The sequence below is a fragment of the Panthera leo genome, chromosome F3 (genome assembly GCF_018350215.1).
Source record: "Panthera leo isolate Ple1 chromosome F3, P.leo_Ple1_pat1.1, whole genome shotgun sequence".
Classification (NCBI taxonomy): Eukaryota; Metazoa; Chordata; class Mammalia; order Carnivora; family Felidae; genus Panthera; species Panthera leo.
In genome coordinates this window covers 31,358,573-31,386,532 of record NC_056696.1, presented here as the reverse complement: position 1 = coordinate 31,386,532, position 27,960 = coordinate 31,358,573, and the positions used below count along the sequence as shown (strand labels likewise).

General features: G+C 37.5%; 2 protein-coding genes across 4 annotated transcripts in view; one reads left to right on the top strand and one right to left on the bottom strand.

Annotated features, from left to right (window-relative positions):
• Positions 1–23,244, top strand: part of PPP2R5A (protein phosphatase 2 regulatory subunit B'alpha) — a 64,562-nt gene extending 41,318 nt beyond the window's left edge. The window contains exons 4-13 of the mRNA XM_042926074.1: positions 5,998–6,090; positions 9,691–9,821; positions 11,147–11,206; positions 12,115–12,223; positions 12,903–12,956; positions 18,913–18,963; positions 19,259–19,378; positions 19,462–19,589; positions 20,304–20,405; positions 22,087–23,244. Coding sequence (XP_042782008.1) covers positions 5,998–6,090; positions 9,691–9,821; positions 11,147–11,206; positions 12,115–12,223; positions 12,903–12,956; positions 18,913–18,963; positions 19,259–19,378; positions 19,462–19,589; positions 20,304–20,405; positions 22,087–22,219 — 981 coding nt within the window. The 3' untranslated portion in view covers positions 22,220–23,244. The remainder of the gene's footprint in view (positions 1–5,997; positions 6,091–9,690; positions 9,822–11,146; positions 11,207–12,114; positions 12,224–12,902; positions 12,957–18,912; positions 18,964–19,258; positions 19,379–19,461; positions 19,590–20,303; positions 20,406–22,086) is intronic.
• Positions 23,245–24,910: 1,666 nt separating this feature from the next.
• Positions 24,911–27,960, bottom strand: part of PACC1 (proton activated chloride channel 1) — a 34,679-nt gene continuing 31,629 nt past the window's right edge. For 2 of the 3 annotated variants that reach the window (XM_042926075.1, XM_042926076.1), the window contains exons 7-8: positions 27,331–27,438; positions 24,911–25,635 (exon numbers count right to left, since the gene is read on the bottom strand). In XM_042926075.1, the coding sequence (XP_042782009.1) occupies positions 25,474–25,635; positions 27,331–27,438 (270 nt within the window). In that variant the 3' untranslated portion in view covers positions 24,911–25,473. Of the gene's footprint in view, positions 25,636–27,326; positions 27,439–27,960 lie in introns of those variants that run through there. The other variant, XM_042926077.1, reaches the window with a different exon arrangement.

Genomic DNA, 27,960 nt, shown 5'->3' with positions numbered 1-27,960 from the left:
ATTGTTTTTCATCTTTCTTATTACCATTCTCTTTTTCCTTTACTCTAGTTGAAAGGTGGATGGACAGTGAATATTTAGTTTTGCCAGCTTCAGGATTAGAGACAGACAAGAGGAAGGGAATGGATATTGTATTAGCCAACCAACAATGCTTGCTATAGGCTAGAACCATTGGAGTGAAGAGTGTCTTAAGTAAAAGGAAAAATGATATATATTTAATGACAATAGGATGGATAATCAGCAACATTAGCTATTTTCTGTATAGTTCTTGGAAGGTAGAGAGGAATCTTGCTTTTATATATGGGTGCTAGCTTTTCCGATTACATTGCTTATTTTTATTTTGCCAGGACTTATATTTTTTAGTGGTCATTCCATTTTATTTATTTTTATTTTGTTTGTTTATTTATTTATTTTCTAATGTTTGTTTATTTTTGAAAGAGACAGAGACAGAGCACAAGCAGGGGAGGGGCAGAGAGAGAGGGAGACAGTATCTGAAGCAGACTCCGGGCTCCAAGCTGTCAGCACAGAGCCTGATGCGGGGTTCTAACTCACAAACCGCGAGATCATGACCTGAGCCAAAGTCGGATGCTCACCTGACTGAGCCACTCAGGTGCCCCCATTTTATTTTTATTTTAAAAGAAAAGAGAAAAAAAATTACATTCTACATGATTTGTGACATTTTAAGCAATAGTCTGCTTCATTTATTTATTTTGTCTAGCACACATATATCTAAATAAAATGGAAGAGGAATCCTAGGATTAGCAAACGTTGATTAAAAATTTTAAGATTTATAAGTCAGATGCCCAACCGACTGAGCCAACTAGGTGCCCCTTTAATCATCTTTTTTTAGGGTGGAATATTAAAGCTGCTCTGATAAATGACATTGTAAAAAGTTGTAGTACTGAGGAAATTTGCTCATTGAAAGTTTTTTGTTCATAACATACTTTGAATCAACTCACCAGGAATTTTTTGTTTTATACTAGAAGTTTACATTTTATTTATTATTTTTATTTAGTCAGTTTTTGAGAGAGAGGGAGGGAGCGCAGGCAGAGGGGGAGGGAGAAGATCTCAAGCAGGCTCCATGCCCAGACATGGGGCTTGATTTCACACTGTAAGATCATGCATGACCTGAGCCAAAAATCAAGACTCGGATGCTTAACTGACTGAGCCATCCAGGCACCCCAGAAGTTTACATCTTACATGTAGCTTATCAGATACTTGATTTCATAAATCAATTTGATAGGATGTAAAATAAGCATTATATTTAGTTAATGAGAAGGAATAATCACAAGTAATTTCAACACCTTTCAAGTTTTTATTTCCCCAACCCTGTTCATGAATTTCCTAAAAATGTGCTAATTTATCATTTTTGTCTTTGTACTCTTTTTCCATACTGTAATGGAAATACTAATGAGCATTGGAATAATGGAATAAATTAAATAAACAAAGAAGAAAGGAACAAAAGAACTGTTTCACTATTGGGGGATTGATCATATCTTTTAATTTATAAAATGTAGTATTATATGGCAACTATTCATTAACAGTTATAAATTATTTTTATTTTCTTTCCTAAGTATTTTGTATTTATTGAGGACCAACAAGATTATAATTTTCTGTGTGCTGACTTCTAGGTAATTAGGGATGCTTCGCTGCTGTAGTAGCCTGGAATACAGGCAGATCATGCAGTATTTTAATTTTCTTGTATCAGTTATTTCTTTAGTGGCACAGATACTTAAGATGTAATTATTGGGGTACTGACTATAACATAGACCTTTTTAGGGATAACCTGTATTTTAGGGACCAGAAGCTCTTCTTTGTGATCTTTATCATTAGAAATTTAAATTAGAAACCTACACATTTTACAGCCTACACCTTCACATCCAAATAGCTCTTGGTCACATTCACTGTTCAGTCACTTAATACGAAATATCTCATTTAGTTCAGTGTATGTTGAGTCTTACATGAATTCTTTCATATATTAAATCCACTTTACAACCCATTTAAATTAGTTTCCTCTTAAGAGAGTTTGGAAAACGTTGGGCCATATTCCTTGAAGACAGTCTTTTGTGTATCTACAGTTTGTGAAAGTCTCTTCTCAGTCTTTTGCCTCTCTGGGCCAAACATTTCCAGTCCTCTTAGCTTTGTGTATAGATCTCATTTTCAGATACTTGAATCATCTCTGCTGTTTTTGCTGTACCTTTTTCTAAAATCTTTTATTGATGAAGATCAGAATTTTATATATTTTAACTAAACCTTAGTAAAGATACGGTCATTATGGAGTAGAATGGTAAGATTACCCTTTTTAGTTAACTGTTTACATTTTTTACTTACTTTTGGGGTATTTTTTGGATCATAGAAGTAGGAACGTATGTGAAGTTTGCCATTTTACTAGAAAAATTAATGCATTGCTCAAGTATCTATTGTTCTTTGCAGCACTATTTCTTAGATTCTTGGAGCAAATTATTTTTTCATATATAAGAACATAGAAAAACTCCAGTATTTATACAAAAATATATTGTCTCTGAACAACTGTGATTTTTATTCATTCAGGAAATATTTTCCAGGCATTGCTCTACATATTGGGGGTAATGTATTGAACCAGTAAGCAAAATCCTTTATAGTCTAGTGGAAAAGATTAAATAATAATACTATGTCAAGGTGTAATAAATACAAGAAAAAAGTAATGCAGGATAAAGGGTTTAGAAAGAGTGACAGTGGGGACAGGGTACAATTTTATAGAAGGATAGTCTTAATGGCCATCTTGAAGATTGTCAGCTCTGTAGATCACTAGCAGTTCTTTTACTTCGGTTTCACATTACTCAACATGTGTTTAGATAACCTTTTGTTATTGTCTCTTCGCTGTTGCTAAGTTGGCTGCATAATAGTTTGCTGCTATCTTAACTGGTCCCTTAATATTCACTGTGTCAGGTAAATGGCGGAGATGAAAACTCTGTAAGAAATGCTAATGTGTATCTGTGATAGGCACAGGTTTCAAATGAATGTGTGATTTAGAGGATTCAGCTGGATGTCATGCAAATCTCCCAAAAGATACATAATTACTTCCAGTAGTATTAAGCCTTAAGCCCTGTATATCTGATGTAGACCTTAAGAGGTGGAGTATATAGGCTAATGCATGCTGTACTTGACTCCTGTTTAACCTGGTCTCACCTCACCACAAATCTTAACTTCCACTTAACTGGGGATCTTCATAAAGGTTCTGAGTCTCTGATTCCATACCCATCAACCCATACCCTATATCTCGTGCTCAAGACATGTCCTACCTTTCTATAAAAGCCCTTCTTTTTCTTTTTGGCGTATCCAAAGTCAGATCAAATGTAGGGCCCAAGCTGCATTTTCCTCCTGCTGATTTTATTTTTCCTGCTGACTTTATTCCACAGTGCTATTGCCCTTTTCTAAATGTCTCCTCCACTCATAGTCTGTGCCATATAATTTTTGCATATATACCATTTTATGTGTTTAATTTTGTCTCACCTCCCTAACAAGTGAATAAGCTTTTTGGGGCTGTACAGTGCCTAATAACATTCCCACTGTATGTAGCTAAAAGGAAAACTTGTTTCCTCTACCCATAACACTTTTGACACCAAATGTGTGGATTTTCTGCACCAAGAAATTCTCCACTTCTCTGTGGATACCCACTGGGTGTCCTATAATTTATTCATTTCTGACACTGATGACCCAGAGTTACCACAGATACCACAGGTTAAGGGCTCAGTCCCATGGGGCCACACCCCATTTCACATGGCAGTCAGAGGAGTCTGGGCCTCTTGTACTTCTGACCAACTGGCTTTAAGTCTGGGGTTCGTTCCCACAATCCACTCTTCAGGTTTGATAATTTGCCATAACTGCCCACAGAACACAGGAAGCACTTCATTTACTGTTACTGGCTTATTATAAAGGATGCAAGTCAGGAACAGCCAAATGAAAGAGATGCATAGATCACAGTATGGAGAAGGGGCTCCATGGTACTACCCTCCCAGTACCTTGATGTGTTCACCAACCCAGGAGTTCAGGAGTTCTCCAAACCCCTTTGTTGAGGATTTTGATGGTGGTTCCGTGAGGTGAATGTGATCCATTAAATCACTGGTCATCAGTGATTGAACTCAGTCTCCAGTCTCTCTCCCCTCCCTGGAGGATGGGGTTTGGGACTGAAAGTTTCAGCCCTCTTATCATAGGGTTGGTTGCTGTGATAAGCAGGCTTCATCCTTCTACAGTCATCTCATTAGCCTAAACTCAGGCATGATTGAAAGGGGCTTCTTATAACAAAAGATGCACCTCTTACCCTTATCACTCAGGAAATTCCAAGGGTTTTAGGAGCTCTATGCCAATAACCAGAAGTAGGAACTTAACCACAGTAGGCCAGTATTGGACATGAAAATGGGCACTGGACAGTTGTGCCAGTGAACCTGTGTAGCAGTTCATGAGACTGTATTACTCTTCAGAGGACTCTGATAATTTTTGTAGATTTTTTTTGCATGTGTGTACTCCAAAGCAAAATTATCTACATAGTTAGTTGATTAGAAGATTATTTACAAATAAAACTGATACCAATTTGTTTTCTTGTTACAATATCATACTTAACATGAAAATTAAAAGATAATAATTAGACCAGATAAGCATCATTCCTTTTGCACAGCTGGGCAAAAAAGATGCATCAAACACAAATAATATTTGTTCCTAAAACTGTTGTATAATATTATTGAATAAAATAATTGAATAAAATAATAAAAGTTTGTTATTGTGTGGTGAGTGATAAAGCCCCAGATCTGGTAATGCTTTTTTGTGTGTGTTGTAAAGTCTGTAAATTTATTATAGCAATCTTTTTTTTTTTTTATGTTTATTTATTTTTGAGAATGAGAGAGAGAGAGAGAGAGAGAGTCCGGGGGAGGGGCAGAGAGAGAGGAGGACAGAAGTTCTGAAGCAGAGAGCCTGATGTGGGGCTCAAACTCACAAACTGTGAGATCATGATCTGAGCCGAAGTTGGGTGCTGAACCAACTGAGCCATTCAGGTGCCCCTTTTTTCTCCCTTCTATATGTGGCCCCACTATACCTGTTTATTGAATGACTGTTTTTGCTTTAGGATATAATCTTCCTTTTTTATGTTTAGGAGGCTAGATTAATATGTTTCTCAGTAGCTAATAAAGTAAGGCAAATTCCTTACTTTAAATTTCAGGGGCTATACTCCTGTCTTTTATGAGCTGTTAGGTTACAATAAAAAAACTTTAGTGTATTTTCCTCTCTTCTTGAAAGACAGATGTAGGTGTGATGGAAACAAGTTGAACTAAACCTTACTTTATCTAATTCTGATTTGTGGTAGCAAGTGAACATTTTCTGCTACTTTTAAAATGCTTGGCCCTTTTTAAGTAGAAGTCCTGCTGTGACTTCCTAGTTTATTCACCTTGGTTAAAAGACACTCCTTCCTGAACCTTGAATTTACATAATTTGGTTCATTACTCCCCAAGTGTAGATAAGGTATGCTGGTTTTGATTTAATTGTTTGCCCCATTATAGTTTTATAGAAAGACGTGAAGGTTTTCTTTTTATTGTTATTGATGCACCAGCCCTTGCAATCTAGTTTATTCTTACCTGTAAGTTTCTGATCTATATTTAAAGAACTCTAGAAATTAAATGGAAGTGGGTTAGGAGTCCACTGGAAAATGAACATGTTCCCAGTGAGTATGGACTACAAAACAGTCTTTCTTAGTTAAATATTTTGTTAGGCAAAATATTTATTTTCTAGTTCCTGTAATTACAGTTTCAACAAGTGATGTGAAGCAATTAACCCCCAAATTTACCAGCTTAGGAGACCAAATTGTGAATATATATTTAGTTTTTAAAAAAATGTTACCAACTCATCACATTTTCTAATGAGCTCTGAAATCTCCCTCCTAGGTTGGTAGGGGAGGTATGTTTGGTATGAAGTGATTAATAGGGTAAAATTTTATAGGCATCATCTTAGTTTTTATTTGACTTTTTCTCATAGTTGGTGTATGAATTCTTCTTAAGATTTTTGGAGAGCCCTGATTTCCAGCCTAGCATTGCAAAGCGATACATTGACCAGAAATTTGTACAGCAGGTAAGGAATTCTTATGTCTTAAATTTCCTTAGGTTCATCTTAGCAATGATTCATTAATTTGTGATTAAAATAGTCTGTCAAAACTTAAATGGTTTATTTTACTTTAACATCGTTTAATACTCTTGCCAAACAATTAGGGTAAAAGTGAAGGAGCTATGAGAATACGAGAGTATTTTAAACAAGAGTGAGCTTCTAATGACATCAGTGGAATTACATCCAATCCTGAATTCTTAGTTATTTTATAAAGACCAGAAAAGCAAGCCTTTCTGGACAATCTGAGAAAATTTGGTATGACCATTCAATCAAAGGGCAAGAAGCTTTCTTTTAAATTTTTAAGTCTTTGAACTTGAACTTTGGGGTATGTTTTAAGCATTGTAACTTTGAAATGACAGAGAAAAAACAGAAATGGAATCACCATTAGGAGTTTGGGCTTCGGCTCCTTTCCTGTTATCGGTTACAATTACCAATGACCTTTCCTTTTTCCTTCCCCTTCGCACCTTGGGCATTCTAGCCTCCCAGTTCCTAAACCGCAGATAAATGGGATATTTAGGAAGAAAAGGAGATAGAGTGAATGAAACACAATGGGATACCTTCTTTTTTTTTATAAATTAGTTATAAGCTGTTATTTTTTGGAAACTACATACTGAAAATTAATTTTTTGGAATGTGTTCATTTTTATTTTAATCTTCAAAGTCTTTTCAACAATGTAAAAGCCTCTCTTTAACTGAGGGGAACTGGCTGGCCCTAGACAGGATTGTGGTGAAGTAGACCAAATCTTTGCAGGTTTATTTTCTCTTTGGAAATACTTATCAGTATGTAAGGTCTCATTAGGAATTTGATGCTCTTCTCTTCTAGAGTTATTTGCACTTTCAAGAAAGGTAGGAGATGAGTGAAAAGGTAGCAATGAACCCAGTGCAGAGGCGAGGACTAAAATCATTACGAGGACCTTTCCTACCCTCTTACCACTGTTGTATAATAAAGATTCTATAAACATGAGTTCCGCATATTTATTTAGAGTTCAGTTTTCATCATTTATAGCGACACCTGACCTCACATAAAGTATTCTGACTAATTGCTGTTAGTGTATTGATTAATGAAGAATATTGTCAGGAATATGTCCTTCAACCATTCAAGCAACTCTTCATAAATTACAAAGAAATATTGGGTGTGTGCTAACAGTAAAATTTACATTTCATTCACAAGTAAAAATCAGATTAAATAGAACTTTGTGATTTTGGTAATTGCAGATGAATGCATATTTATTTCCTTCGGTAGCTCTTGTGTGCTACAGAAGGAATAGAGTATATTAAGGAACTCTAGAAATACCACATTAAATTGTGTTTAACATAAAAGCAGGTTGAGGGGAACAGTTGCCTTAGTGCTTCTTCAGTCTAGAGCTTGAGGTATTTCTGCTGCTGGCTTATTCCATGGGTTTGAAGAGAAACAAGAAGAAAACTTCTACTTTATACTCTAAATACCTGAATTATCCGAGAAACCAAAGCCCAGTAATTTGTTCCTAGCAGTTTATATGACTGTGCTTTCATAGATCACTTCTGTGATGTATTCATATTATGTTATTCTTCATGAATAGTATATGAGAGAATCCTTAGCTTTTGCATTTTGAAATTATTTGATTAGGTGGTAATTTTAAGACTTAAAAGTACAGGAAGAAATTAAGTATAAATTTGGACATTCATATTTCAAGAGAAAAAAAATACTTGGATAATTCCAAGTTATGTTCAAATCATAGGATTTCAGAAGAAAGAAAGAAGCTAAGAATTACCGAGTGCTTTTTATGTGCCTGGCATTGTCCTTATATGCTTTTATATAAAGCATGTGTGTCTAATTTTACACAGCTAGTAGATGGCACAATCAGGATTCAAACTAGACTCTCTCTGACCATAATGTTCCCTACACTTAGAAAACACAAGATTAGTTTCAGCCTTCTTCATTTTATCAGTGACGAAAAAGCTCAGAGGTTATGAATTACCCTTAAAAGCAAAGTTAGAGATAAGCATCACAGCCAGAATAAGAAACAATTTCCTGATGACTAGTTTTATGTATGTTTTATTATATGAATTTATATTTATATTTATAAATAGATTATTTAGATTACAGTATTTCAAAATAGGTTTTTTTAAGTAGATTTAACAGTTGGCGAACAGGTATTCTCTAGTTTATATTTTTCTCCTGAGGATCAACTCGTACTAAATTCATTTATTCTTGAATTAAACATGTCAACCTTAACAAGTAAGGGCCCCTTTTATTAATTTGCAAGCTTATCTTCTAAGTAAACCCAACATCAGAAACTTGAATATGAGTGTCTCAAGTGAGTAGGTCAGCCATTTTTAATTAGAATAATTTGAACTGAATTTATTAGGTATATTAACACAAATTCTTTTACTCTGGATATTTTTGTTTGGAGCCTCATTCAGGACTTTAATAACCTAGTGAACAAAGAATGCAAACTATAAACAAGACATTTGTTTAAGGGTATGTAAATATGACTAAAGTCATCACAACCCTCAAAAGGCATTCACTCTAATAGAAGAGATGCATATGTAAATAATCACATATAATTCAAGACAGAATGGGAAAAGAACTTTGAGGAGTCCAGAGCTTGCCATCTTGACTGTAATTATCAATATCAAAGTACAGAATGTAAAATTCCTTGATGACTTCATATAGGTAATTATATTCTACATAGAGAAATTACTTTAAAATTTTTCCTAAGAAAATCCAATGTTTTATTTAAAATACAGTAATACCATTTTTTGACAGCAGAAATTCAGTTTCTTTGCCATTTTAAAAATGGGAATTTGAGCTTTGACTTTAAATTTTTCAAAGATCTCTTTATTCTGCCTTTGCTGAAGAGTTGTGTAGAGGTATAGGAAGAAAATGGTGAATTAGCCAGTTTGAACTGGTTTAAACTTTTGCAGCCAGTTGCTAAAGTGACTTTAAATAAAAATCTGTAGTCTCATCTCTATTTCATTATTTCCTGAATGACTTTTACTCTATTAGCATGTATCTGCCAGTACTTTCTCCTACTAAATATTAATTTCTGAGCTGTTGGCATGGTGACTTGATTTTTAGTGTAAAATCACAAAACAATTTTAGTCTGTATAAATCTTTCTAGTAAACAGGAAATACTCATTTGCACATGTGTATTTTCAAACTTCATTTATTTAACGACTTGCAGTTTGCAAGCTTAAGATTTTTGTATGTAGTTTTGAATTACTATCAAAAAGCATTAAAAATCTCTCAGGTTTCAAAACTGTAAAATTATGAGCCATGGTTAGTAGTCAAGAAGAGGACAGAATTTTTAAATGAGTGGCAAAGCAAAAAAAATACAAAACAAAACTGTACACTTTTCAAAGTATTTATATTTTTATGTGTTGTTTTTTGAAATGAAGTGAAAAGAAATACTCCTTAAACTTTTCTTTAGCTTCATTATTTAGCAAGAATAAAATCAACCTGATAAGGCAGAATCATTGAAATTTTTTAAAAAAATTTCATGGGTTATCTTGAAATCAAATTAGAATAAAGTGAAATTTTAGCTCAATTATTTTTAAAAAGTAATTTCTCAGATTTTTTTTAAAGCTCCTGGAGCTTTTTGATAGTGAAGATCCCAGAGAACGTGACTTCCTGAAGACTGTTCTGCACCGAATTTATGGGAAATTTCTTGGATTAAGAGCATTCATCAGAAAACAAATTAACAACATTTTCCTCAGGTAAACTGGTCATATATTCATGTATAACACTTTTCCCCTTCCATGTTTTCTTTTTATTCCAGTTCCTTTAATTTTTATATCTGAACTGTTGATAAGTATTTGAGTCATTTTAAGCCTGTTTTGTGGGTGTCGTGATTGCATGTAACTTTTTCGAAACTTGCAACTTTACTTCTCATCTAAGTGGACAATAGTTATGAAGACTGTTTAGGTAATACCAATGTTCATGTTTAAGGTTTATTGAGGAGAATTTATGTCTAGTTACCTACTTCTTTGAGCCTTTTGTTTAAAAAATTGTGTATAAATATTTAAATCAATAGCTCTTGAAAGTAGTTTTGATTTTCTGACAAAACTAATTAAATTTATATGGAGTATATATTTTGACTATAAGTGATAATCTGCTAAGTAATTGCTTCTAATTAGGAGATTTTGCTTTAATGTAACCACATTTCAGGCTTGGTTTATTTGGAAATGTGGCAGAATTAGGCTAGCATTCGTATGATGTAACAGTTCGAGATCAGTAATGGCTGCCTCCTTGAGAGACCGCATCTCCTGAGGTCTCTGTCCTCCTAAGTCTACTCTTAGTCATGATACTTCCCTGTCCTGTAGTCATTTGAGTTCATGACTTCTGCTTTAACAGCAAGCCTAATCTTGGAAAGCTAGACAGCCTGTGTAGTTTAGGTTTAGAGAAACTATGAATAAAAGTGGCTTGATTCCATATGGGTCCTTACCTCGTAGATTTTCCTGTGGGTGGAGGTTTCCTATTTTGAAAGTATTTCTTTGAGAAAACCCATCTTTCGTATACATTTTTAAGTAAAATAAAATCTTCCAGGTGAAATAATATTCTGTTATCTCTGCAGCTAGATTATAGCAAAAGTGTATGTGACTTAATAGGAATTAGGCCTTATTTTATTTAAAAAAAAAATTTTTTTTTTTAATGTTTGTTTATTTTTGAGACAGAGAGAGACAGAGCATGAACAGGGGAGGGGCAGAGAGAGAGAGGGAGACACAGAATCTGAAACAGGCTCCAGGCTCTTAGCAGTCAGCACAGAGCCTGACGCGGGGCTCGAACTCACGGACCGCGAGATCATGACCAGAGCCGAAGTCGGACGCGTAACCGACTGAGCCACCCAGGCGCCCCAGGCCTTATTTTATAAGATTGCTGAGAGGTAACTAGTTTGGGGCAAGATAGCTTACAAAGAATTCCTGAAGCACACTTGTAGGTTTCTTATAGTTGCCCTTAGGATTGATTTCTCTACTTTCCTGCCTCTTAATTTAGTTTTCTAATGTTTGAGTTTTCATTACACCTGTCTTTATTTTAAATTCAGGTTTATATATGAAACAGAACATTTCAATGGTGTTGCTGAACTCCTTGAAATATTAGGAAGGTAGGTCATTGTTTTTTAAGAGTTAAATAACTTTGAGCGTTTTATGTATTAGAATCTTACTGGGGTTGGAGAAATTATTTTATATTTTAGAGTTTAAATATAGAGCACAAGACATAGCTTCTCAACTGAATTCTTTTTATAGCTTTTTAAGCGGTCAGCATATTAAAGTACTTGCCATGCAAGACATCTGTTTTAGAATAGGCTTCTTCCTGCTTTTGAAGCTGTGGCATGTTTTATGCCTGATCTTGCCAGACTGCCTCAGAAATTATAGGATCTGATTGGGAAGAAATGAAATAAACTATAGTGAATCTTTGATGAAGTTATAAGAATTCTTGCTGAGATATTGATAGGCCCTTCCTAATCCGTCTGTTCTTTTTAGAAGAATCTATAGCCTTTTAGTTTATGTGAACATTTTGCTTTCTGTATTCATCACATAGCAATATTAACTTGAGAAGATTAGGCCCCCTCTATTTATAGTTAGAGAGTGATTATGGAGAAAACTACTTCTTAATTTCAGATCTTTTAGCAAAGTAAGAGAAACTTCAGAATGTATTTCAGAAAATACTTCTGCTTCAGAAAATTTTGAAAGTTCTAACAACATTGTGATACTAACTCTCCTGTGGCTGTAGGTAGGAAAATAAAGGCAATGATGCATAAAGTGATAGGCTTTCGAGAAAATGAAGATAGAAATTACTTCCTGGGACTTTAATTGGCAGTCCCAGTTTTCTTTTTGGCATCATTGAATGACTTAGAAGAACAGAATTCATAAAGTAGTTTGAAGATGACTAAGTCATTCAACACCAGGACTGAAGCAGAGCAGTGTTCCTTAGGTACTTACTCATGGAAATAACTTTTGGAAATAAAGTAGTAACTACTTAACCCTTCCCCCTGCCTTTTTTTCCCTCCAGTATTATCAATGGCTTTGCATTGCCACTGAAAGCAGAACATAAACAATTTCTAATGAAGGTTCTTATTCCTATGCATACTGCAAAAGGATTAGCTTTGTTTCATGCTCAGGTAAGTTTCAGACAACTTTCAAATGAAATGAACATTGTTTCAAAGGCTGATATAAAGGCAGAGAAACTGAGAAATATTAAGGCAGCAGTTTTAGGTATAATTAAGCAATGTGCTTTGTAAATTAAAGCAAACTTTTGTTATAATTTAAACGTATTACAATATTTAGCTTTATTAAATAAGCTCAATGCACTTTTAATGTAGATATAGGAGAGATAATATCCAGTTTTCTTGTTTTCTAGTCTAGGCCCTGACTTTGGAAGGCAGCTATGCTCACCACTATACTACCAGCGCCTAGGCCCTGACTTTGAATGAGTCCCACATATCTGCAGAATGTTCCATCTAGCCCTGATAGTGTAGTTGGACAATGATTTTAGTCTCTAGGAGTATGTAAATAATATCCTATCAGCATAGGTATACATGCAGAAACTTGCTGAGAAACTAAAATGTTAGCTGTAGTCCTTACATTGAGAAGTTACTACTGAAAAAAGAACATTTTTTGACCTGTAAGTTACTTTTCAGGCTTAACAAGTGACACAGTTGTGAATATATTCGTGGTTATATATTGGGTTAGAGTAAAATTTGTTAAAATGAGGTAATCATTTGTGTTAACTAAATATAAAAATCCTGCATCACTGTTATTTCTTTCAGTAATATTTATAAACTGTCCCTTGCATTTTAGCTAGCCTACTGTGTCGTACAGTTCCTGGAGAAAGATACCACACTAACAGAACCAGTAAGTGTCCTATTTATTTTTATGTCTTTAATCTACATTGTAGCATTTCATTGTGGCTTTTTCTTTATATACCTGTGTAGAGCTATCAAACAGTAGTAATATACTTTCAAGTCATTTAGAAGGAATGTTAGGTTAATCTGCATTCAAAGAACAGGGTTGGGAGGGGAAGTTCTTATGAGTTATAGGATGTCTCTTGAATAGCTTAAATATAGATTAATACTAAAATATAGCAGAGATGTGTGATGACAGGATCTAGTGACTGCATGTGAAATTTTACATACATATTGTCTTTACTGACAACATTTCTAATCTTCATTCACCTTTTAAAATTAAAACATACTGTGAGGGTCCCAAAACTATTCCCTGGAGTTTTGTTTTGTTTTTAGAACTAGGATTTTCTCTCTTTAATAATAAACTACATGATAGGGATTGAAAACATGTCCTTGCCTTTGGTGATACAGATGTATTCTTGGAGTAAAGGTTGTTTATGAATCAGCATAGCAATTCAGTCTGAATTCTGTTGACTGTTTGCCCACAGCGATAAGATTCAGGAGAGAATAAAAATGTTACTATGAAAATTGAACATTTAAGAAAAACAAAAGGTAAGGAGAAATAGAAACGTATGAAAGCAGAGAAAACAACCTTTTTACATTGATGAGTATTTTGACAGAATGTTTTCTAGGTATCCTTAATCTAAATATCTAAGAGTTCCTGAAGAAAAGCAAAGCATTTAAAGGATTTAAGTGAGATTTTCTTTATTATGAAGTTACTGAGGCTATCCCTAGGGATGCTTGAAAAGATTATAAACTTAGTAGTCTTCCTCTGATTGAACTTTGTGTAAATGAACAAAGGATATTTTTCCACTCCTAATACTTTGAGTTTTTGAACTTTTACACTTGCAAATCTTTCTGGAAACAGCTAAAAAATAGTTTTTTCAAGACTAATCAGGAGAATTAGGAGCCTGGTATTACATGAAACCACATAAACCTCTAAAGTAGATTAAAACATAATATAAATCCATGGTACCTCTCATCAGACTTCAGACAAAATCCATACCATAGTAAGTCATGGTTCGTAGTTGAATTGTAGACAGATATAATTTAAACAAATTAATATGGGATGGATAGAGAAGAAAGGTTATTTCTTTTTAAAGAGTAGATTAGGGAGGATGATGGCCAGAGATCTTTCTTAGAGGAGCTGAGTTAATGGAAATAGGAACAGGATGAAGAGGTAGAAAGGTAAATGTCCAGGTTGACAAAGGAAAATATTTTTCAGTTCATAATGATCTGTACAGGTATATAGATCTTTCCATTTCTCCCATAGTCCATTCCAGCACCAAAATTATGGCCATGTTACTTGGGTTTGAGCCTTCATATTTATTCTCTAGAAACCTGGTATTCATATCTAAGCTTCTTGCAAATTATAAGTAAGTCAGAACTTTGGCTAGTTTATTACATTATTTAGGTACCCAGATCTTCAATTGAAATTATTTTATTTTCTAAAATGGAAATGACTTTAATGTTACTTCTCTTTGTGAAAGTAATATGTGTTAATTTGGTTCACACAATACAAAATCGTAAAGCTCAATGTGGAGGAAGTTCCTTAAAATCTTGTCACCTAAAAGAGAACCATTTAAGTTGATGAATATATTTTCTAGAAATTTTTTCTATATATATATGTGTGTGTGTGTGTGTGTGTGTGTAGGTTGTTGTAGGACAGTGTTGATCAGGTGTTTTTACTTCTCAGTATAATGTGGCTATCTTTCCATGTTAATCTGTTTTATTGCTTTCACTGGTAGCACTGAATTCCACTATATGGATTATCATAACATATTTAATCAGTCTTGAATTTATGGACACATGAGTAGTTGAAACATGTTGCTGGGTGAGGGGATGTTTAGGGTGTTAGAATTGTTCTGTGTCCTGTCTGTGGTGTTGGTAACAAAAGAAAATCTATGTGTGTATAAAAATCCTGAGAACAAACAGTACACACCTACACACACCTACACACACACACACACACACACACACGAATTTTACTATATAAATTTTTTTTAAGTAAAATTTTTTTTTTTAAAGCAATCTCTACACCCAATGTGGGGCTTGAACTCATGACCCCAAGATCGAGAACCGCATTCATGCCGTACTGAGTCAACCAGGCACCCCATGTATATAAATGTTTAAAAATCATTAAAATTAAAACCATGTTGCTGAGTCAAAGAGTACTTACTTGGAAATTTTAACATATTCCAAGCTGCCTTCCAAAAAGTCTGAACAATTTAATACAGTCCAGAGTGTGAAGATGCATTTTCCTTCACCATGGCCAATGCTGAATGTTAAGCTTTAAAATATTTGCTAGTCAAAGAGGTAAGAAATCTTACTTTAATAGGTTTTTATTACTACAAGGATTAAGCCATCCTTTTATGTGGTTATTGATCATTTACATTTCTGTGTTCTTTGCCTACTTTTAATCATTTTCCTGATATTTTTTGCAAATAATTTTTATCCATTTGGAGTTTTTAAATTTGAATATAGTTTTGTGTTTAAAGTTTATTTTGAGAGAACGAGAGTGCAAGCGGTAGAGGGGCAGAGAGAGGGAGAGACACAACCCCAAGCAGGCCCCGCGAGCTGTCAGCATGGAGCCCGACATGGGGCTCGAACCCATGAACCACGAGATCGTGACATGAGCCGAAATCAAGAGTCAGACACTTAACCGACTGAGCCACCCAGTGGTCCCTGAATATAGTTTTCAATCTTTCCTTAAAGAACTGAAGAAAAATGTTATGTAGTGGAATCTATTCATCATTATGGTTTCTGGCCTTGATGTCGTACTAAGAAAAATCCTTCTACCCTTTAAGATTATAAAAATATTCTCCAGTATCCTATTCTAGTTATTTTATGGATTTCGTCTTTACCTATAAAATGTTTATTCCATCAGTAATAGTTTCCTAGGGCTGCTGTGAATTACTACAAACTTGGTAGCTTAAAATAACAAAGTTATTCTCCCAGAGTTCTGAAGGTCAGAAGTCCAAACTGAAGTTGTCAGCAGGGGTACACTCCCTCCAGTTGCTCTAGGGGAGATTCCATTCCTGCCTCTTCCAGCTTCCCGTGTCTCCAGGCGCTCCTTGGCTTGTGGCATTGCTCCACACTCACACTGCTGCCTCTTCTGTCTGTCCTCTGGGTCTTTTACAAGGACACATCGCTGGATTTAGGGCCCGTGCAGATGATGATCTAATCTTCAGACCTTAACTAATTTTAGTTGTAAAGACCCATTATCCAAATAAGTCACATTCATAGATTCTAGACATTAGGACACAGATTTTTTGAAGGGCCATCATTTAACCTGCTACACCATTTGAAATTGAAATTTGTGTGTGACGAGGGTAAAGAACTGGTCTTCTTTTTTGTTGCTTTTTATTAGTTTTCTGTTGCTATGTAACAAGTTATCACAAAATTTAGTGGCTTAAAACAATCATTTATTAGCTCATAGTTTCTGTGAGACAAGAATCCAGGCATTACTTACCTGGGTCTTCTGCTTCAGGGTCTCCAACTAGGCTGCAGTCGAGGTATTGGCCCTGGCTGGGCTCTCACAGAAAGGATCACATGAGGAAGGATCTGCTTCTGAGTTCATGTGGTTGTTGGCAGAATTCAGTTCCTCAAGTGCTGTTGGACTGAGGGCCTCAAGTTCCTAGCTGGCTCTTGGCTAGAGACTACCCTCAGTGCCTAGTCAGTTCCTGACTAGGAACTGCTCCAACAGAGAGCAGCTTGCTTGATCAAAGCTTGCAAGATGAGAAGGCTCTAGACAATCTCCTAGTAAGATGGAAGTCACAATCTTCTATAACCTACTCATGGAGGAGATATTCTGTCCCTTTCGCCACATTCTGTTGGTTAGAAGCAAGTCACCAGGCCAGCCCAATTTGAGGGGATGGGATTATCCAAGTATGTGAATTTAGGAAGTAAGGATCATGGAAGATCATTTTAGGAGTCTGGCTACCAACACAGCTACATTTTTTCTTTCTAAACGGGGAGACAGCAGTCCAAGTACCACCACTTAATTGGCTAATTCATCTATTTTCCATGGAACTGAAATGCCACCTTTGTCATACATATATACATATATGTACATGACTGTAGATAGTCTTGTTTCCTATCCCTGCCTGCTTCTTTAAATAAACTCTACACCCTACACCCAACATGGAGCTTGAACTCATGACTCCCGAGATCAAGAGTTGCATGTTCTACTGACTGAGCTAGCTACACGTCCCTATTTCATATCTTTTTGTCCGTTTCTGTGCTGATATCATCTCATTTTAGTTGCTAATATCAGTAATATGGGTTCCATTCCGTTAATTCTCCCCCTCCCACCCAGAAAAGTTCTTGGTTATTTGCTTACACTTACAGATTATAGAATAAATGTTTCTAGTTTCAGAAAGTAATTCAGTTGGTATTTGATTGAAATTACATTAAATATAGGAAAAATGTATGATATTGAATCATCTCATCTATTTGTAGTCTCTCACGATCAGTAAACATTTCTTGCAAATTTTTTTCTTTATGTACATTAGTTTTTATTAGGAAATGCACCTTTTTTTATTACTGATACTTTGTTTTACAAAGGTATTGATTTTTATATATTTATCTGGCTACATTGAATTTGGCTATTCATTTTAGAAATTTTGTTGGTTTTTAATTTTTTTAATGTTTATGTATTTCTGAGAGAGCATGCACGTGTTGGCAGGGGAGGGGCAGAGAAAGAGGGGGACACAGAATCCAAAGCAGACTCCAGGCTCTGAGCTGTTAGCACAGAGCCTGACGTGGGGCTCGAACTCACAGAACTGCAAGATCATGACCTGAGCTGAAGTCAGATGCTTAACTAACTGAGCCACTCAGGCGCCCCAGTAATTTTTGTTTTTTAAATTAGGGAGTATATAATTATATACTTAGACGAATAAGTATAATTTTGGTATTCCTGTCCAAGAATATTCATTGGATCCTTTTTATCTTATCGGACTGTCTCCTGAACAGTGTTCTTCCTAATTTGAGTAAGTGTTTATTACAGGACCAGGCTATTGAATATAACTGTAACTGGATTATAACTATAAAATAACCTAAAAGGCTATCAGATACATTTCCACGAGAGTACCAGGCCCTGATGGTTTTACCGCCTGTTTCCAAGAAATCACTATATAAGATGATTGCTGATGGTTTCTAATAAATTCTCTTCATTCTAGCTTACTAAACTAAATTCTTACCAGAATATATAGGCAGTCAGACATTTTGAACAACTGTTCAAAATCTTGAGATGATCATACAGTTTTTTTCCCTTTTAACTTAGAACTGTTAATGAGTTGAACTATCCTGGAATTTCTGGAATAAGGCATAATGGGGCAAATACTGTCCTGTTAATGTTCAGTTTAGTACAAATCTTTGCAATTATGTTCACTTAAATCCACGATCCCTTCCATGTATCTTGGTGATCAAGATGGTGCTAGCTATCAAATAAATTGGGAAGCTTCCTGGCTTTCTTGGTGCTTCAAATGGTTTTAAGTAATAGAAATTCTTTGTTCCTTATTTTCTCCCTAAAATAACTTTCCTCACTCATGCCACCAAGTCATTATCATACTTTCCTTTATTTTCTTCCTAGTAAGTAGCACTTAACTATTAAAATTACTTACATGTTTCATGAATAACTTCCATTGGTCTCCCTGCTTTTTGAAAATCCGGGTCACCAGTCACCTGTCTTGTTCATCAGTGTCTTCCTAGCATCAGAACAGTATCTGGTACAGACACACTCAGCAAATACTTATTAATAGAAGTGTAAAGCTGAGCAGAAAGTCGGGGGATACACTTAAATATTGATCTACTTCAGAATGAATGTTATGTAATCACAATTACTAAAAATTTCCTGGGATTGACCAACTTCATGGCTTAATTTGTGCTAAACTTCTTTTTTGCAGGTGATCAGAGGACTGCTGAAATTTTGGCCAAAAACATGCAGTCAGAAAGAAGTAGGTTTTGTTAAACAAAAATAGTACAATCTCACTAAAACTTCTTAATCTTAGGGCTTCAGTATATAAACCACGCAGCTTTGGGCTTGGCCGTATTGTTACTGCTACCTAGCAGGAGCTGGTGTTCTGGGGATTGAAGAGACTTGGTGGGATAGCTGAGCATTATAGTAAATTGCGTATACTATCAAGACCTTTTTTGTCCCCTGTGTAATTTGTAGATTAGCCTTCTCATTTGTAGTTTTGTATGTTCATAAAATTTGTCATATTTATTAAAAGAAAAATTTTTTTAACCTAGGTGATGTTTTTAGGAGAAATTGAAGAAATCTTAGATGTCATTGAACCCACACAGTTCAAAAAAATTGAAGAGCCCCTTTTTAAGCAAATATCCAAGTGTGTCTCCAGTTCTCATTTTCAGGTATGATGTTTTCAGCGAAGCCATTTTTTTATACTAGCCTTTCCTTTATCTTTTAGTTTTGACGTTTCTAAATGTTTTTTTAGGTTGCAGAAAGGGCATTGTACTTCTGGAATAATGAATATATTCTTAGTTTGATTGAGGAGAATATTGATAAAATTCTGCCAATTATGTTTGGCAGTTTATACAAAATCTCCAAAGAACACTGGAATCCGTAAGTGTCTTTTATGTTGATCGCGGTATTCTGATATTTGTGCTTTTTGTCTTTGAATCTCCTAACTCATACATGAAACCTATACAGATTTGGAACTTATTCTAAGGTTAACATCAGTTTCATTCCATTGTGCACTTGATATACATATAGTTTCACAGAGCTGTAAATACATGTATGTTGTTAACTTCAGTTTAAAATTGCAAACCCCCCTGAAGGTAGGACGACCTGGTGTGACATTCTGCACCAGTGTGTGGTCAAACCCAGTGGGGGAGACCGACCGAACATCCGCCAAGGATGCACAGACCTCGAAGGTCGGTGCTATCCCAGGGAGAAGCGGGGGTGCTTAAGGTGTAGATGTTTAGACTGCATATATTCCAACCTCTGTAACACCCTTATCCTCCTTTGTGGGTTTTTTGTTTTGTTTACAAGTTATGGTAGGTGATTTTCTTCATCTTTTAATACTGTTAGCTTGAGACTGGAGAGCAGCCATGAAGATAACCATAACGCTTTAAGAGTTTAAGCATGATAAGAAAGACGTGAATTTTGGAATCAGACCATCTCTATCACCACTGGCTGTGTGACCTTGAGCAAATTCCTAAACCTCTTGCACCTTTGTCTGTTGTCTCTAAAATGGATTAAGTGAATCAGCCACTATTTAGAGATGATAGTCATGTTGTATTTCCTATAACCCAGCACTGCTTACTTTCATTTTAGGACCATTGTAGCACTGGTATACAACGTGCTGAAAACCCTAATGGAAATGAATGGCAAGCTTTTTGACGACCTTACTAGCTCCTACAAAGCTGAAAGACAAAGGTATTTGGTATTTTTAATTACCAAGTTATTCATACACTTTAGGTTGGTTGAAGGTGATTTCAGTTCAATAAGGTATCTTGCCTAAGTTAAAATTAGTATTTAAGTCATTTCCAGATAAAAAACTTCCCCTACTGGTTAGATTATGATTTTAATGTGGATTATAAATCCTCTCTTTATCTCACTCTGAGGCTTAGACTTTATCAGTCTAGCAGCATCTGCATTGTGAAATACACTTTCTGCCAAATTTATAAAATTTGATTTCTTATGTATCTATGAAAATCGTCTTTGTCTGCTTTACTCTGCAGCTGCTCTTTGCACAAGTTTGGTAGTTTTAAGCCGCACATTTTAACGAAGTGGTATCTTAAAGTCGGTGTTTTGGGTTTTGGTTTTGTTTTTGTTTTTTGTTTTTCAGTCAGAGGGAGCTCACATAGGTCTCTGTCAGTACTATTAATATTTTGTTCCTTGCAACAATACATAGGGATGATAGCACATACCAGCATTTACACACCTGCCTTAGTGATCACCTCTTTTCAAGAACTTCATATATAAAATGATCTTGTAAAAATCACTTCTCATTCATTTCAGACATCAGATGGGTAGTAACCAGTCAGTATACCTGCGCCCACGCATCATTTGAGAATATAGCTACCATTTACTTTTAAGAAGTTTATTACCTATTGTTTGTTTGGAAAAGCTGATCTCTTTTGACTAAAAAGTTCCTAATCGGGGTTTTCCTGTGGCAAGTAGAACAAGAATGGCTCCTCTTCAAGGGTATCCTAGTCCATCAGTAACTTTTTAAAAAAACCACGCCTTTCAGGCAGAAATTAAACATTGGGCAGCAGTGGGAAGAAAAAGATGATTTTTATAACAAAAAGATAACTTGTATATTTCATACGCCTAATCGTTATCTGCAAAATGATAATGGCATATAACTGTGGAACTGTAAGTCCATGGGGTGTTTTGTTTTTTTAGAGAAACAGAATCTTAAAAAGGCTCCATGCTCAGCGCAAAGCCTGATGCTGGGCTTGATCTCACGACCCCGGGATCATGACCTGAGCTGGTATCGAGAGTCCGACGGGACACTCAACCAACTCAGCCACCCAGGCGCCCCAGCCTATGGTTTTTTCACATGTTCATATAGTCCTTCAGAACAGTTTGGTCTCGGTTATTCACAGTTGTTTCCCTTCGAACTGAAATCAAATAGTTGAAACACATAAAATATTTTGAGTTTTGTTTTTCCAGAGATTATTCAGACTTTAAAGTTCTCATGACATGTAAGAGGTGAGAGAGTAAGAGACTGGTTAGTGGCTAGAGAGGTGATTCTGCCTGGAAGTGGCTCCAGCCTGAGAGCCAGCCCTTCTGTCTCTGTAAAAGGGTGACTGTGCCAACCAGGGTGACTGCAAGAGGTTTAGGTGAGAAAGGGAACGTAATAAAGCATGAATGACAAAGTGGTCATGGAAGTGAGAACATGTAGCAGGCAGAAAGGGGTCACTCTGCGTTGGTACAGGAGAGTGACAAGAGCAACCAGGTGCTCCAAGTAATTGGAGCTCAGATGCTTTAGGAGAGGGAGTTAAATGAAATGGGGGTGAACAATGTGTTCTCCAGCAGACTGCCAAACAGCAACTTTCTTCAGGCCCTAAATTAAAGGTTTCTGACTACAAAAATTTTGGTTTCTCTACAGAGAGAAAAAGAAGGAATTGGAACGTGAAGAGTTATGGAAAAAATTAGAGGAGCTAAAGCTAAAGAAAGCTTTGGAAAAGCAGAACAGTGCTTACAACATGCACAGTATTCTCAGCAATACAAGTGATGAATAAAAAAAGCCACCACCTCTGTTGGATAGGCAGTTTTGTACAATTTTTTGAAATATGTAAAAATTATGAGACAAACCTCTCAGTATAATATAATTAAAAGGCCAACTTTTTTTCTGGCAACTGTAAATGAAAAATATGGACTAAACATAGCCCTGTGCTGTATCATGGCCACAGTATATTGTAACCTTGTCTAATCATGGATTTATTGTGTCACTTCTACAGTTTCACAGAAATGAATGAACTTCATCATCTATGATATGAGTGAGCTAATTATGGGAGTGGTAAGAATTATGACTTGAATTCTTTTTTTGATTGTGTTGCACATAGATACAGTAGTCTGCTCTGTATATTTTTCCCTTTTATAATGTGCTTTTCACATTGCTGCAGACCTTAGTTACATCCTAGGAAAAAGAACTATGATGGGGGGGGGAGTTACCTGCCCTAAGCCTTCCTTCACTAGAGTTGCTGCACTCTGGAATTTGAGCAGAAACTTAAATCTCCAGGCTTTTTAAAGCACAAAATATAAATAAAAGCTGGGAAAGTAAACCAAATTCTTTAGATTGTTCCTCAAGAATATCCCTCTTCATCTGCAACTCCCCACAGTAATGAGCCCAGATTTGTGGAGGCAGCACAGGTAAACGCTGAGCCTGCCTCTCAGTTCATTCCTCCTCTTCCTCCCAAAGGCTGAAGGCAGGGCCTTTCCAGTCCTCAGAACCTGCCCTTCCTTCCAGCCCCTGCTGACCCAGGGAAGGAGGCTTTGAGTCCCCCAGTGTGGTGACACAGAGCACTCACGGTCACTGGCTGGCTTTATTTAAAGGAAACGCACTAGGCTGCCCCTGTAGAGTTCTGAGCAAGCTGACTAGAGAGAGGTCTTGTATGTTTTCACTTGGTCAAGTATTTCTCACCTCTTTTGTTATGAGTACCATTCCAATCTCTTTACTTGCAGTTGTGTGGAAAACTGTTTTGTAACGAAAGATCTTCATTGGGGGATTGAGCAGCATTTAATAAAGTCTATGTTTGTATTTTGCCGATGTGGTCTTTGCTTTTTCCAGCTCTGAGACATCCAGAAGCAGTCTGCTGCCTCTTTATACAATGTCTGCCTCAAATTCTAAGTTCTAGGCTAGCCTTTCATCTTCATGTCCTTCTATGTTCAGAGAACAGGCTCAAATTACCTTAAATGTCAGTTTTAATTAAAAATCTCAAAGTTTATAATAAATCCTACTTCTTTGGGTGAGGAGTGGTTCAGGGAAACGGTGGCAGAGTCAGACATCAGACATTATAAACTCTCCACTCTTTGCATTCATGAAGAAGTCTAGCGTTTTGCGTGCTATTCCTAGGTCACTGTACAAGCATCCCTTTTCACTCACTGTGGCCCCAGGAGAAACTCTTCCTTTGGGTGCATGGCTCACAGTTTATGATCTCCAGTAGCCACCTTCCCCCAGCCATCCAGGTCCAGGGGCTCTGGCCGAATTGGCCACACTAACCCAAGGCCAGCCAGTGTTACAGCTGGGGGCAGCCCTGGAAGACCAGGGTGAGCCTACTACAGGACACAGAGTCAAAGGCAAGCCCCTGCCTTTTCCAGAAAGTGAAGGCTAGGTCTAAATGTCTACGCAGTGGAAGACTTACACGTTTCTTTCACCAAAGAGCAGCCACAGTGGATTCTGACAGGCTGCAGCTGTAGTTATGAAAGTTTTTTTCTTTGGCAAGCTAAAAATACTTCCTAATTATCTACTTATCCTAAAGCGCATTTAAGAGGTCTCTCAACTTTCCACAATACAGGAAATGCAGTTTTAGTGTGTTTATTTGAGCTAATTTTATTAGATATTGAAGTATTACTAAAGTGGTGTCATCTTTAGAGACAGAACACACACACGTTTTCCAACGTTGTTAACGTAAGCTTCTCTGCCTGGCTTCGCATTTGCCTCACAAAAAGACTGCACAGAGACGAGATCTAGGCTAGCATGAATGTGCATGCTTCTCTGGCATCGCAAAGTACCAGGGAATATTTCTTGGCACAAGTTTACCTTTAATAATGCCTCTTTAAACTACCTAAAGCCAGGTTATGAAATCCAGTGTTACCAAGTCCTCTTTGGAGCAAAGGGGCATGTAAGTAATTTGAAACTCTGCAGACAATTCTCAAAACCTTAAATCGGCCGATGTGAAAAACACTTCAGTACTCATCTTTGTCAAAAGCTAAGCTGAAGGCTTTGGGGGTCACACTGAGTACCCCTTTCTCAGCTGCTTTTACAGGACAGGACGAGCTAGCTCTGTCACTCTTCCTGACTGCCTGCCTGCCATCCATCGCCACACCCCACCCCGACCCTTCCTTGGACGCATTCATGACCTACCTCGGGAGTCCAGATCCCTCCATCTTGGGAGTCCGAGCTCACGCTGCCATTTGGTCACAGAATGAAAGTGTACCGGTGCCTACTGATTTAGCAGGTATTCATACTGGCACACTGACTCCTTTTGCATTAACCTAACTTTTATTTACCTGTTAATAAAATCATCAAGATACATTGAGTAGGCACCTATGTACATATGTCCCAGTGCTTTTGCATGTTAATGACTCTGCACTCTTACACCTCCATCAACAAATATTCTAGCCAGACAGGTAGGTGGCTAGTCAGTCCACAAGAAATCGTATTCCTGGTTTCTAGTAGCTTTACAAAAAAGTCCCATTTCTTATTTAACAAATGAGAAAGCGTGCCAAGAGGCCAGATGATGTAACTGGCAGATGACATCAGAGACGACGGGGTTCTCGCCTTTGGGTACAGGGTGCAGAGGTTTCAAAGCATAACCTGTACATCTGCAGAGTCAGGATTTGGGGAAAAAAGAAAATCACACTCTTCTGTCCACTTTAGAAAACTAGGGCGGAAGGGGAAGCTAGAGTAAAAAGTAGAGCCTTCATTACCCCATTAGAGCTTAACTGTGCACCAAACCAAGTAAGAAGAAAGGCAACTTCCACAAACCTTCAGAAAACTTGATACAGATCTAATTCCATCTTCCACAATCCCTCGTCATCTGTTCATTAATAATTTAAATACTTAAATAAGTTTTAGGTTACCCACTGGATCTGTTCCATCAGGCTTTAAACATCCTCTTTTGGGGCCAGGTTAGAAGCTGCAGGCTGGCAGGCTGTTCCTCCCAGCAAGGCCCGTTTCAAGTGAGCACAGGATTGCCGGCGGCTCGTTTCTCCGCGCGGAAGTGACCAGAACTTCCGTTGCTGTGAGCAGTTCTGCGAACACAAGGCCACTTCAGCTTATGTGGTTCGCCGCCTGACCTCTTTTTTTAAGGTACCTCTTTCTGATCTTGATCATCCATTTCACACTCAGCTTGGCAAACTCCGCTGCTTTAAATAACGCCAAGAAGGCCCCACAGAGCAGGGCGATTGTGTTCCAAGGATTGGCGGTGATTATCTGGAAAACAAACGAACACAAGTGTATCAGTTTGCCTCAACTTGGATTCCTAGGTCACGTGAGTGTTACTGTCAAGATCCTCCTGCCTCAGATTATTGGAGCGACAAGAAAAACACTTGGGGTTCTAAAACGGCCATGACTCTGTACTTCATTCTGACTAGACCTTTAATGTGCACAGCTCAAGTCTGAGAAGAAAAATACTAATCCCTTCCTACTATAAAGTGATCCTGAAAAAAATAAACTTTCTCAAAAAAGTTCTGCACGAATCAGATACTCAGTACTGAGGTTTAAATTTCTAGACTAATCCCCAGAAGTGGCTTGGAGACAAATTTCCCCAGAACTACCTACTCCAGAAGGTCAGTTACTCGTTTTCTTCCCGTCTCACACTTACTCACACTTGCCCTCCACGCAGTCCAGTGACAGTCTCACCCGCCGGACGTCTGCCTTCAGGCCGTGCCCTGAGCCCCCCAGCCTGCGATGCTTTCCTCTTACTCGAGTTCACTGATCCTTCACGGCTCCGTGGAGCCCTCTCTGACCACTAAGCCGAGAAACCCTCTGGCAGAAACATTTATCCCACAAAGCCCTTTGGCAGCTACTTACCGTCTGGAATGAGTCACTTCACAGCTATCGACTACACTCACTAAATGTTAAACGCTTCTAGGTCAAGGTCACAGCTTGGATTTCTTTTTGAGTCCCCAGCATGGTACCCACAGCACTTTCAAGTCTGTTCAGCAGGGTGACCTTGGACAATCTGAGCCTCAGGGTCCACAGATACAAAACGGTTACACCGGCACCACTGTTCAGGACCATGATGAAGCAGAGTGATGATGAGAAAAGCAGGCCTCGAGCGTGGGCTTTACTCGTCTCAATGGGCACTTCCTACTGAATGGCGTAAGTGAAAAACGTGTGCTCACACACTTCACGTGTAGAACTGAAGACGTTCACTCTTCCACCCAGATCCGGATTCAGCGAGCCGCACGCGCCCCTGCATAAGTGGCCCTTCCCGTCCCCGGTTCGTGGTGGAGGTGCGTGATCAGGGAGCACTACAGGTCACACAGACCCTCCACCACATGGGCCTCAGCCGTGCAAGGCGCTTCCCCTGAGCTCCGACCACATCAGCCCGTTCTGGGATTACCTAAACGCCAATCAGTGTCAGATCTGGGACTGCCTCCGGGGATGGTGTCTCCCCAGAACGTTCCTCTAGCAAAGCTGTCTTATCATCCCTCCTCTTCCGAGACTGCGTCTGGGAATCTGGCATTAATTGAGGCAGTGTTCATTTTTACTTGTACGTTTCTGCTCTGACAAATAATGATTATTATCCAACAGAGACCTATGAAAAAAGAATGGCTTCCAAAAAAAAAAAAGAATGGCTTCCAGTAGCAATAATCTAGACATTAGCTTAATGCAATCCAGGTTTTCTACTCACTCCACTCACTTAATACTACTAAGCAAGTACTCTGTACTAAGCACTCTGCCAGGCAGCACATAAATAATGGCGGACAAAAGAGGAAGCCCCCACGTTCACGGGGACAACTGTCTAGTGATGATAAGATCAATTAAACACAAATACAGGACATGAATGTCATAAGTGAAAAAATGATTTGCGCCATGAGAGAAGAGGAGGACAGCCTGGAAGGATGAGCCAAAATACCTCAGCACAGGGTGTTTGCTCTTGTAACCTTAAGTAATACTCACATCTTGGACTTTCTGGATGAAAGGATCTTTCCATTCAAAGACCACAAAAAACAACTGAGCGCTTTTTTCAGCGGCCGGCCTCTGGTCAATGTAGTTAACCACACTCGTCTAGGTAGAGAGAGGAGAAAGTGTTACCACCTCTGCGCCCCTGCCTCACCTGGGTTGCAGGAAAGGAGAAGGAAGTTAGGGGATCTTGGTCCTTGGTTCTCTTCACATCATCTTCTGGAGGGAGAAAGCCAAAAATCTCATACACAAATCCTGAAACTGGAACCAGGGCCAAGACTTCGGTTTCCAGTTCTCTGGGAAAACAGCATCTGGGATGTACAATGGGTGTCCTGGATTGTCACCAAAATCTGTCCTCAGATATCTGGACTCATGATTAAAACGCATCCAAAGCATCATGTGAAGACCCAATTATAAGTCATAAAAGTCTCGAATTTCAAAATACTTGATCTTAAAAGCTAAGTCTTTCAACCCTTCAGGTCTTACACAGACAAAGCACAACCTCACAGATCGCCCGGCTGAGCACTCACTCCCTGTTAAGTATTTAGCAGGCGTGTCTGGTAAGATCTGGTCATCGATTACCAGAAGCTGCTAATCTGCGTGGTGTAACGGGGAGCGGCGGTGCCA